Source organism: Anopheles arabiensis, chromosome 3, assembly GCF_016920715.1.
Source record: "Anopheles arabiensis isolate DONGOLA chromosome 3, AaraD3, whole genome shotgun sequence".
NCBI lineage: Eukaryota > Metazoa > Arthropoda > Insecta > Diptera > Culicidae > Anopheles > Anopheles arabiensis.
In genome coordinates this window covers 68,805,274-68,816,669 of record NC_053518.1, presented here as the reverse complement: position 1 = coordinate 68,816,669, position 11,396 = coordinate 68,805,274, and the positions used below count along the sequence as shown (strand labels likewise).

The 11,396-nt window shown below is 56.9% G+C and overlaps 1 protein-coding gene and 1 long non-coding RNA gene across 2 annotated transcripts; one reads left to right on the top strand and one right to left on the bottom strand.

The window, feature by feature from the left end:
* Positions 1-212: 212 nt before the first annotated feature.
* LOC120904441 lies at positions 213-483 on the bottom strand. Its single transcript, XR_005739754.1, has 2 exons — positions 367-483; positions 213-305 (listed from the first exon to the last, which is right to left on the bottom strand). It is a non-coding gene; the product is annotated as an uncharacterized LOC120904441 (long non-coding RNA).
* Positions 484-588: 105 nt separating this feature from the next.
* Positions 589-11,120, top strand: LOC120904440 (microtubule-associated serine/threonine-protein kinase 2). The gene is made up of 2 exons (XM_040314407.1): positions 589-698; positions 1,000-11,120. Exon 2 carries the CDS (start codon positions 1,090-1,092, stop codon positions 8,014-8,016), a length of 6,927 nt encoding a protein of 2,308 aa, XP_040170341.1. The 5' UTR covers positions 589-698; positions 1,000-1,089; the 3' UTR covers positions 8,017-11,120.
* Positions 11,121-11,396: the final 276 nt, after the last annotated feature.

Below are 11,396 nucleotides of genomic sequence, written 5' to 3'. Positions count from 1 at the left end.
CCTTTCGTTATCTAATAAAACGTGTTTCCGCTTGTCGTCGCTCTGCTGTTGTTGCTGCTGCTGCGTCTTATCGGCCTGTACAACCGAACGACAAACAAACGGGTACACGCTGATTCCACCACCAACCCGGGCTACTAATGAACTTTTATTACCGCATTTACCGGTTTTTTTTTTTTTCTTCTCTATAATCATTTAATATGTTTTTTTTTTTCTCTCTCCCCCTATCTCGGGGCTTCCTTTCTCTCCCTCGACAGCACGATGAAGACGGCGCCGAGCATGGACAGTTGTCAACCGAGCCTCGTCACCTAAGGGTAGCCGAAATTTTTAGCGTGCGTTATTATCACAGCCCAGCGCATCGCTGCTTACCTCACCGGGTTCGAAACGGGGTGGTGGTAATTTCACATACACTCCCTATCCCGCTCTCTCTCCTCTACACACTCTGGAACTGGAAAGTCAGCGAAGAGTGCATTTTGCTGGTCTGATTTCAACTTCTGAAGAAGGCGTGAGCGAGAAAAGGCGTACGCCAGGTGATAAGAAGCGGAGAACGTGCAGCTACACGAATCGATACTGTGTTCGGGTGCGCGTGAGACAGCGTGACTTCAACGACAAACGGACGAGCGGCTGGGACGAGTACACTGCGCTGCGTACAGGAACCACCGGACGAGTCAAACCGGCAAGATGGTGTTATCTTAGAACAGGTTAGTGCACGCCCAGCCGTGAACTTTGTGAAGAAATTCTAAATCCCATTTCACCTTGACAAAGGGAGGACACAAAAACACAAACAAAATATAAAGCATTTGTGACCTTACGGGCAAAGAAAGAAGGGATCGGTTCAAGGCAATACCTTCACCCTGCCGGTGTGTGTCGGTGTCTATGTCAACGAACGTGCCTCCCACGTCCTCCCTTTTTTCCAACGCTTATCGATCGATTCCCTCTCGCTCTGGTAACGCTTTCCTGATAACCATTTGTTTCCCTCCCGCTTTCCGTTTCGCTTTCCAGATTTGCCTGATAACATCCCGGAACCTCCCGAGTGCGCGAGCGGTGCACCCCAGCGCGGGCGAACGACGAACATCAGCCAACACAGCAGAAATGAGTCAGAAGACATCGACGAGCGGTGCTGGTGCAGGGGTAGGTGGTGGCAAAAATAAGACAGCGCCTTCCTCCACCGTCAGTCACAAACAGTCGAGCGAAGGGGCAACTTCAGCGGCCACCACACCGTCGACCGATGGCACTCGCACCAAGTCGGCCCATTCCTCGGTGCGATCGCTAAACTTTGACGATCCGGAGCTGCTGCTGCCGATGGCTGGACCGGCCACCACCGGGCGCAAAGCAGGAACCGAGCCGTCCACCACCATCGCTGCGAAGGAACGAAGCAACAGCAGCGCCCCCATTGGGACGAACTCACTGGCCGCCGGGACGATTGTGTCCGCGTCGAAGCCACCGCACTCGAAGCAGCCGCCCCACCAGGAGGAGCAAACGAGGGCGGGCGTAGCGGGTGGCACTAGCCCCAACAGTCAGCCGCCGGTGATAGGCAGCCCGGGCAAGATGGGCGTGAAAAAGCTCATCCCACAGCAGGCTGTCGCGCTGCAGAAGCAGGAGCAGCAGGAGCCGGCGAGCCCGCCGTCGGTCGACCGCAAGACGACGTTCATGAAGGCATCGTCCGTGCCGGCACCGGCGTCCGGCTTTAGCGTCGGGGCGCCCGTCGCATGCTCTTCGCCGCTCGGCGCCAAGGTACCGCCGTCGGCCAGCGTTTCCCCCCATCACGGGCCGCCCGTGTCGCCCCAGCCATTGAACGCGCCTGTGATAACGACGACGGTCGGTGGCGCCTCGCCAACCACCGCGACGACGGGCGCGTGCGCCGCTGTCGTGATGCGCACCTCATCCGGCTCGAGCCTGCACAAGTCGGCCTCGTACCGGAAGTCGTCCTACAAACCGCAACACTCGCACTCGCTGCGCTACTCCGGAAGTGGCAGCGACATCTCGAACCTGGTGCGCGTGCGCAACTCAACGCTGGGCAATTCCGCCCCGACGCTGTCGCTCAGCGCGAAGGAGAACGGTGGCTTCGGGCTGGGGGCGCTCGGTGGCGGCGGTGCGTTCTTCGCCGGCCAGAAGCGTCCCAACTCGTCCGCCTCGTCGTCGTCGGCGGCCGCGGCCGCCAGGAGTGCGGCCGTCGCCCGCCACCGGCTCAGCTTCGTCGCGAACATTTCGCCCCGATCTCACTCGCCCATTCCCGCCAGCCCGATCGACAGCCCGCGCATCAACTCGCCCAGTATTATGCAGTTCCCGTTCATGCCGATCAAGCGCATCGCGTCGACGGCGGCATCGAAGAGCTGCGACAGCCGGCGCTGGTCGGTCGCGTCGCTGCCGTCCAGCGGGTACGTGACCACGCCCGGCAGCTCCAACATTTCCTCGCAGTGCTCGAGCCAGGAGCGGCTGCACCAGTTCCCGGCCGTGCCGACCAACGACGATCTGCAGCTGCTGTCGCTGCACTTCTCCTCGAACGACAGCAATCCGGGGCTGGGGGAGGCGCGGACGCATCACAGCCATCTGCATCATCACCATCACCACCATCACCAGCACCACGGGTACGGGCAGCCGCAGCACCATCATCCGCACCATCCGATGGTGGGTCCAGCACACCATCACGCTCTCCAGCAGGCGCAGCAGCAGTCGCATCTGCATCACCATCATCATCATTCCCTGCCGGCTGGTGGCGCCGGTACGCATCAACACCCGCTGGCGATGGGCCCGCCACCCTCCTCGATCTCACCACAGGCGGGCGGCAGCGGTACGCTCTACCACCAGCAACCGCTCAGCCTGCAGGCGCACATGGGCTACGGGCCGGGGCCTACTGCACCTACCGGTGTGCAGCTGGCCTCCCATCAGCAGCACTGTGCGCTGAAATCCTCCGTAGGATCGTCCGGCTCGGGCAGCTGCGGCAGCGGCGGTCCGCCCACCAGCACCAAGGACGAGCTGAACAACTTCTGCGGCTGCCGGTCGCCGATCCATCGGCCGCGGTCGCGCAGCCTCAGCAGCCCGAGCCACTCGCCGATCACGGACAGCGAAATCTCCATCATGAACACGTTCTACAAGGAGCGCTTCCCGAAGGCAACGCAGCAGATGGAGGAGCGGCTGAGCCACTTCATCAACGAGAACAAAACCATCGTCCACGACAGTGCGCGCAACTCGCAGCCGATCGTGCGGTTCGTGCACCACCAGGTGCTGGAGATGGCGCGCGACTGTCTGCACAAGTCGCACGCGAAGCTGATCACCTCGCGCTACTTCTACGAGATGAGCGAAAACCTCGAGCGGCTGCTGATGGAGACGCGCGAAAAGTCGCCCGAAGCGGCGCCGGAGATAACGGGCGTGATCAAGAAGCTGCTGCTGATCATTTCCCGCCCGGCCCGGCTGCTCGAGTGCCTCGAGTTCGATCCGGAGGAGTTCTACCGGCTGCTGGAGGTGGCCGAGGGGCAGGCGAAGGTGACGCAGGGCATCAAGGCGGACATTCCACAGTACATCATCCAGAAGCTGGGCCTGAACCGGGATCCGATCGCGGAGCTGCAGGAAGAGCTCAACATCGAGACGGCCTCGCTCAACTCGAGCGTTAACTGTGCCGATCTGGAGGAGGAGGCCGAGCAGGAGGAGCTCGTTGATAGGCGATCGCGGCTGCGAAGCAATCGGGCGGTAGTGCGGGCGGACGATAGCGAGCTGGCCGATGCAAACTCATCGATCGCAAGCGATCGAACGTCGCGCGCCGGCGATGAAATGACGTGCTCGACGCCGAAAGGGTCGGGCTCGTCCAGCTCGGCGGGCAATAGTGCTGCCAGCAGCACCAGCAATGTGCTCAACAACAACAACAACAACAGTAGCACTGCTGATGCGACAGGAAGTGCCCCGGTGGGAGCTGCCAACTCTCCGGCCGGCCCGACGGCGGGCACCGTCGGCAAAAGCTTCAAGGCACGCTCGAACAGCGCGGTGCCGAACGAGAAAGACTTTGACATCCTCAAGCTGATCTCGAACGGTGCGTACGGTGCGGTCTATCTGGTGAAGCACAAGCAAACCCGCCAGCGGTTCGCGATGAAGAAGATCAACAAGAACAGCCTGATGCTGCGCAACCAGGTCGAGCAGGTGTTCGCCGAGCGGGACATACTCAGCTTCGCCGACAACCCGTTCGTCGTCAGCATGTACTGCTCGTTCGAGACTAAGAAGCACCTCTGCCTGGTGATGGAGTACGTGGAGGGGGGCGACTGCGCGACGCTGCTGAAAAATCTGGGCCCGCTGCCGTCCGACATGGCGCGCTTCTACTTCGCCGAGACGGTGCTGGCGGTCGAGTATCTGCACAGCTACGGCATCGTGCATCGGGATCTGAAGCCGGACAATCTGCTGATCACCGCACTCGGGCACATCAAGCTGACCGATTTCGGGCTGTCCAAGATGGGGCTGATGTCGCTGGCGACGAACCTGTACGAGGGCTACCTGGACAGCGAGACGCGCCAGTTCTCGGACAAGCAGGTGTTCGGCACGCCGGAGTACATCGCGCCGGAGGTGATCCTGCGCCAGGGGTACGGCAAACCGGTCGACTGGTGGTCGATGGGCATCATACTGTACGAGTTTCTGATCGGTTGCGTGCCGTTCTTTGGCGAAACGCCCGAGGAGCTGTTCGCGCACACGGTCAACGACGACATCGAGTGGCCGGACGGGGACGACTGGCCGCTGCAGGAGGAGGCGAAGGATCTGATCACGGCGCTGCTGCAGCAGAACCCGCGCGACCGGCTCGGGACGGGCGGGGCGCACGAGGTGAAGGAGCACTGCTACTTTTACGGGCTCGACTGGAACAACCTGCTGCGGCAGAAGGCGGAGTTTGTGCCGCAGCTGGACAATGAGGAGGACACGAGCTACTTCGATACGCGCGTGGATCGGTACAATCACGAGATCTGCGGGGACGATACGGACGAGATGGAGGACTCGCCGCTGTTTGGGTCGTTCAGCTCGTACTCGCCGCAGTACCGCAAGCAGCACAGCCTGTCGCAGGCGTCGATCGGGTCGAGCGGCAACTTTGGCGGCAGCACGGGCAGCCGGCTGAGCGGTGGAGTGGAAGGCGCGGCGCCAGTTGTGCCCGTGACGGTAACGGTGGCGGCGAGTGTAGCCGTCGTACCGGCATCCGCAGCTCCGTCCGCTTCATCGTCCGGTTCGTCCGTGCCGGATGCAATTGCACGTGACGCTGGTACGATCGTTACAGTGACCGGTGCGTGCAGTATCACCACCACACCGCCCACAGCGACCGTTTCTTCCGCCACCGTTAAGCCGACGATCACACCGGCGGTGGAACCATCGAGCGGGCCGCCACCCACCATCACCACACCCTCGACGCTGGTGAAACCGCAGCAGCTGCCCAGCCTGTTCGAGGACGGGTACGACACGGCCCATGCGCGCCCGAACGACATCAGCAAGCTGATCATTACGCCCGAGCTGCGCAAGTTCAACATCAACCCGTCGCGGTACAAGATGCCCTCCACGCCCGATCTCGACTATCTGCCTGAGCTGGCCACGCCGGACCGGGAAGACTTCCTGGCGCATCACGGCATCAGCCTGCGCCCGGCCGCCGTCAACCTGAGCGCGATGCGCGGCGCCCCGGGCACGCCGGAAACGCCGGACACGAACAAGCGGTTCAGCGACTTCTACCCGCTGTCCTCGCTGAAGCAGCTCAGCACGCCGGAATCGTCCCAGACGGACAGCGATGACGTTTCGCCGCAGATACAGCGCAAGCGCAAGATCGTGCACAACCGCATCCTGCCCAAGTTTTCCATCTCGATCGAGGACGACCAGAGCGGGCACGAGACGTCCTCGTCGACGCCGTCCCAGATCGTCACCTCGTCGCCGTCGAGCTCGCTGCACAACCTGAGCGGCGGCACGGCCTCGCGCCACATCGTCAAGTCCGCGTCGGCCCTCGGGTTGTCGCTGATGACGTCGAGCGATGATTCGTCGTCCGCGGTGACGACGGCGGTGGGCCGCTCGCTGGCGGGCAGCATGGCAATGGCGGGCAGCCGCAACGCGACCGGCACGACCGCGTCGAATCTGTCCTCGTCGTCCGGCTGCAGCACGGGCGGTGTCGCCTCGTCCACGATGCACTCGGCCGGCAACTGCTCCAGCACGGCCAGCTCGCGCGACACCTCGCCCTGCCGGGAGCTGAGCCCGCTGGTCACGAACCTGAAGCCGCCGCTGATCATCAAGCGCGGTCCGCGCGGGTTCGGCTTTACCGTGCACACGATACGGGTGTACTACGGCGACACGGACTTCTACACGATGCACCATCTGGTGATGGCGGTCGACGAGGGCAGCCCGGCGTTCGAGGCCGGTCTGCGGCCGGCCGACCTGATCACGCACGTGAACGGGGAAGCCGTGCAGGGGCTGTACCACACGCAGGTGCTGCAGCTGCTGCTGAGCGGCTCGGAGCTGGTCAGCCTGCGGGCGACGCCGCTGGAGCACACGAGCATCCAGACGGGCGGCCGGAAGCGCGAACCGTGGCAGAGCAAGTTTGCGAAAAAGTCGACCCACAGCCGGCGCAAGCAGAAGAAGGACAACGAGAAGAAGCGCAAGGCGTCGCTGTTCCGGCGCATCAGCAGCAAGCGGGCGAGCGCCGAGATGCAGCAGATGGTGGCGGGCATCCAGTCGCCGACGTCGGTGGTGCCGCCGAGCCGCAGCTTCCAGTCGCTCGCCCGCTTCCAGGGCAGCCAGCCGAACCTGCTGCAGCCGGGGCTGGTGGGACCGGTCGGGGGGGTGGTCGGTGCGCCCGTGCCCGGGGCCGGTGCCTTGCCCCAGTCGCCGGTCGGTCCGCTGCCCCAGTCCAGCCTGGCCGGCGGGACGGGCAGCTCGCCGGTGAATCGGCTCATCCTGTCGCCCCTCAACTCGGCCGGCACGCTCTACAATCCGACGCTTCCCTCGCCGGGCTCACCGAGCACGTCGGCCCCGAGCACACCGACCGGCAGCGTCGGCAGCGGTGGTGGTGGTGCTGGTGTTGGTGGTGGTCCGTACAACGACGGGGCCCCACTGTACCAGCGCCCCTCGACGCTGCACGTACTCAAGCACAAGCTACACTCGTCGCCCTGCGCCAGCAACAAGGCGCTCCATTCGGCAGCGGCCGCCGGCGGTCGGCCCTCGAACCGGCGAAAATCGGCCGACCACATGCCGCTGTCGCCGCTGGCCCGCACCCCCAGCCCGTCGCCGCTGCCCGCCTCACCGACGCGCTCGTCCAGCCCGCTTGCCTTTCCGGTGGTGCATCCGCTCGGTGCGTCCAACACGACGCAATCGTACAGCCCGGGCGGGCTGCCCACCGCCGCAGCCCTCGCCGCGACCGGGCTGCCGTCCGCCGTCGTGCCCGGCATCGTTGCCGGTGGCATTGGCGGGTCGCCGACGCCGCCCACGAAGAAGGGGTTCCCGCGGGCCAAGACGGCCGAACCGAGCTCGCCGCTGCTGCGACGCGCCCTCTCTCCCGACCGTCTCCATCCGCGCAGTGCAGCCGAAAGCAAGTGCGTCCTGTCGCCGCTCTGCTGCAACACGTCGCTCAAGACGACGCCGCGCACGGTGGCCGGCATTTGGCGCTCGAACCAAAACTCAACCATCACGACCGCTGCTGGCAGTGCAGCGGGTGGCGGTGTGCAGCAGCTGACATCGTCCACGGTAGCGCCGGAGTCTTCCGGCGGGTTGGCGTCCGCCGCGAACAGCGTCAACAACAATCCACAACCGACTGTGGCAACGACGACGGGAGGCGATTTGAAGACACCGAAGAATTCCACCGGCGGGAAAGCAACACAGCAGCAGCAGCAGCAGCAACAGCAGGGAACGTTGGCGAAGGAGGATCTAAGCACTAAGCAGCAGCCAGCGCTCTCGTCCGCGGACAAGCTAATCCCACTGATGGAAAAGATGGCGATAAAGGAGGGCGAACCGTCCGGCAGTGTGGCGGCGGCCAGCATCAACAATAACGGTGGCGGTGGCGTCGGTAAGAAAGCGAAGGAGTAAGACGCCCCATGCGAAGGAGGAGGTAACACACGACACGACAACGCTATTATTATTATCATTTTAGATCCACCAAGAGCGTGAGAAGGAGAGTGAGAGAGCCTTTTTGTTTTAATTTCAAGTTAACGTTTGGCCGCCACCACTGTTTTGGGGTTACGGTTTGGCCAATGTTGTGAGCTTTTTCGGTGGAGCTCTCGAAGGTTGAAGGAGAAGTTTAGTCCCGAGCAGGGACGATACATTGTGTGATCGATCGCGGCTTTGCGTGTATGTATATTTTAATTCTGCTAGCCCCTTGAGGTGTGGGAGGTGTCCCGCAGACCTCCCCTCTCCCTTTCCCCTCACCCTTTAGCATCTGTTATGTTTAACATTATGTTTAAGCGATACTGGTTAGGTGTTAGTTTCGCGGTATCATCGTCATTATTATTATTATTATTATTATTATCATTGTGGTTTAATTATTATTTTGTGCGTAAGAATCCATGCTATTATCGCGACACCCCGTTTTTTTTACATTTACTCCCGTGTTTTTCTTACTATCTCTTTCTCCGCTCAAATTATTTTTTATTGCAACTCAACTTGATTTCAATTCCCAATGCGGAAACAAATATAACAAAAACAAAAAACACAAAAACGAAACGATTATGCTAAACACAAACGGAAATTAGTGGTTTGGAGAGAGAGAGAGATGAATCCACTAAGGAATAGACGGGGTCGGGGAATGACTAAAGCTACTAACGCCTATCACTCTCCCCCCCACACGCGTTTATCAATGTTTAAAGCAGAGGAGAGGGAAACTAAGCCACTACACCCCCCCGTATTTTTGATCGATAAACGTAATCGAATGCGGAACTTATCGTGCGAAAAGTGCACAATCTTATACTGTGTGTGATATTCTTGATTTTGAAGGTAGAGGTCGGGAGAAAACAGTCAAAAAACAGTCGAATCAATAAACAAACATCAGTAGAACGTAATGTCTAAAACTCGATACATATGCATGTGTGTGTGTGTGGAGCAGAGTTGTGCGCTGAGACGAGTAGTGGGGATGCGTTAGTGGAGCAGAAAAGTACATTTGGAAAGAAAAGCAACGCGTCGACCGAATCGAAACTAGAGAGAGAGAGAGATGGTAGCTCAAGATGTATGCTAAAGCAAGTCAGCAAGCAGTTTTGTAGCCTCTCCCTTCCCCTCGTTGTAGTGGACGCGTTGGTGTATCCGTTCAGGAAAGTACAGCTCCTCAATCAATAACCATCCGCGCGTTAATTAATCGGAGTTGCGAATGTGATGCATTTGCCTCGCTTTAGGGTTCTTGCGCACGTTGTCGACAGGCTCTCGCGTTAGCGCCCAGTATAATTGTAGATAGTGAGGAGTAGTAGCAACGATGGATAGAGACGGCATGCAGTAGCATTTTGCTGCAGCTCGTACTTGCACCGCACCAATGAGATGTGTAGTATGTGTTGGCTAGTCTCTCTTTTTTCAAATGATGTTTTATATTTCCCCTTTTTGAACAGGGGAAAAAAAGCTCCCGCTCAGTAATAGATGTTTTGCCCTTTTTCCATTCTAAAGCGCGTTTAACTTGACTGCTTATTTTAAATCCCAGTTTTTGCTCTTTCTTTTCCTCAAGTTGTGCTTCACCTTAATGTTCAATAAACAAGCAACAATTTGCCGAATTCAAGTAAGATACTGTTGTAACCACTAGTATAAAATACACAATGAAAAAAAAGAAGAACAAAACCCAACCACATTTGCAATAATAATAACTCTAACGTTTGTCCTCGATGTGTAACTTAAACAAAGCAGCACAGTAGAAATCCTTGCAGAGAGAAAGTATAATAGCAAAAGGCGATATGATAATATTACCAGCAAACCAGAGCAGAATTAACAATACACAACCTATATACCTATTGACAACAAAATAGTGCAATATTAGTGCTGGCAAGATAGAGGATAAAGCACGCCGCTTGTTACAGGAGAGTTCAGAGAGAAATAAGATGGAGTATTAGTTTGCAACAAGAAAAAAAAAACACACAGAAGAGTAGTTAAACGCATTGTTCACAGGACAGAAACACTTACCATACACCTTTTTCCCCTCCGGTTGATGAAATCTCGCTCCACGGAAGTGAAATGTTTGTATTTAATGGTTTCCTTCAGATGTTTCACGCATAAATGTGCTACATTGCAAATATTGATATTGTTGAGATTGATCGATTGTTTAGAGTTTTTGAGGCACATTGCGGGCGGCTCTGCGATCGGGAGGTGAGGGCGGATATTTATGAAGTGAGAAGCGGATGTAGCGGAAATGTAAAATAGAAACAAATAAGAGATTGCAAACGCATAGAGAGGGCGTTGTGGAGAGTAAAGGACATATTTAGTCAAATACTAATGAGAAAGACACCGAACAGGAATAGGAAAACAGAAAAAAACGGGAGAGCGGGAAAATTAAGGGAATATCGTTTTTGTGATCTTTATGTAAATGTAAAAGCTTCGAGAGTGGATCTAATCAGTTTCCTTCCTCGGATTTCGTACACCCCGTTTTGTGATGATCCGTTCATGTGTGTGTGAGTGTGTGTGAAAGGATAATTGCGTGTGCATGTGTGCGTGCGTTTAATTTGTATAATTTCCTATTGTAAATATTGCTTTGTTTCATTCAAAAGAAGCGATCGGATAGGGGAGAGAGAGAGAGAGAGAGAGAGAGAGAGAGAGAGAGAGAGAGAGAGAGAGAGCGAGAGCGAGAGAAGATGAAAAAGTGAAAACACACGCAAACCCCAGGATAGTTTATAATTATAACCAGATATAGCAACACAATCTTGTTGTAGCTTGTAGCAGATTTTGTTGCAAATCTGTCTGATGCTTCTCAAATTCGTCACCGCCCCTCCCCTTCAAAACGTTTGCCTTAATGGTTCCTTTTTTTTGTTTGCATTTGCAAAACGAATGCTCCAGGACAGGGCAGGTATGCTTCGCAGCGTCTAAGGCAAATAAAACAGTGCAGAAAGTAGCGTCGTCGTGCACAGGACCTAAAGAACCGAAAGGTTGCAAAGGAAATTGCAAGTGCAGGAGGAAGCAGAACATGTAAAACAGGGCAAACAATAAAGCTTCCACTGGCAATGAACTGACATGGAGCTGCGTATTTGTTTTCTCCTTTATTCGCATTCAACGCGCCTTCAACGCAAAGATATACGCTAAGTAAACGCAATCCCTTATTGGTGTTTTAATGGTGTGAGAGGAGACACAAAACAAACGAGCTCAGAATGAAGTGAAAGCGACTTTTTCCTTCTAAATCAGAAGAACGAAGGAAAAATAAATAATGTACTGAGAAGCAAAACAATGCACTGAAAACAATGTAAATCGAAGAGCAAACTTATTAAGTGTACACACCACCACCACCACCA

What these genes read in the sequence shown, in the direction of transcription:
- LOC120904440 (XM_040314407.1), top strand. Translation starts at nt 1,090, where the DNA reads ATGAGTCAGAAGACATCGACGAGCGGTGCTGGTGCAGGGGTAGGTGGT.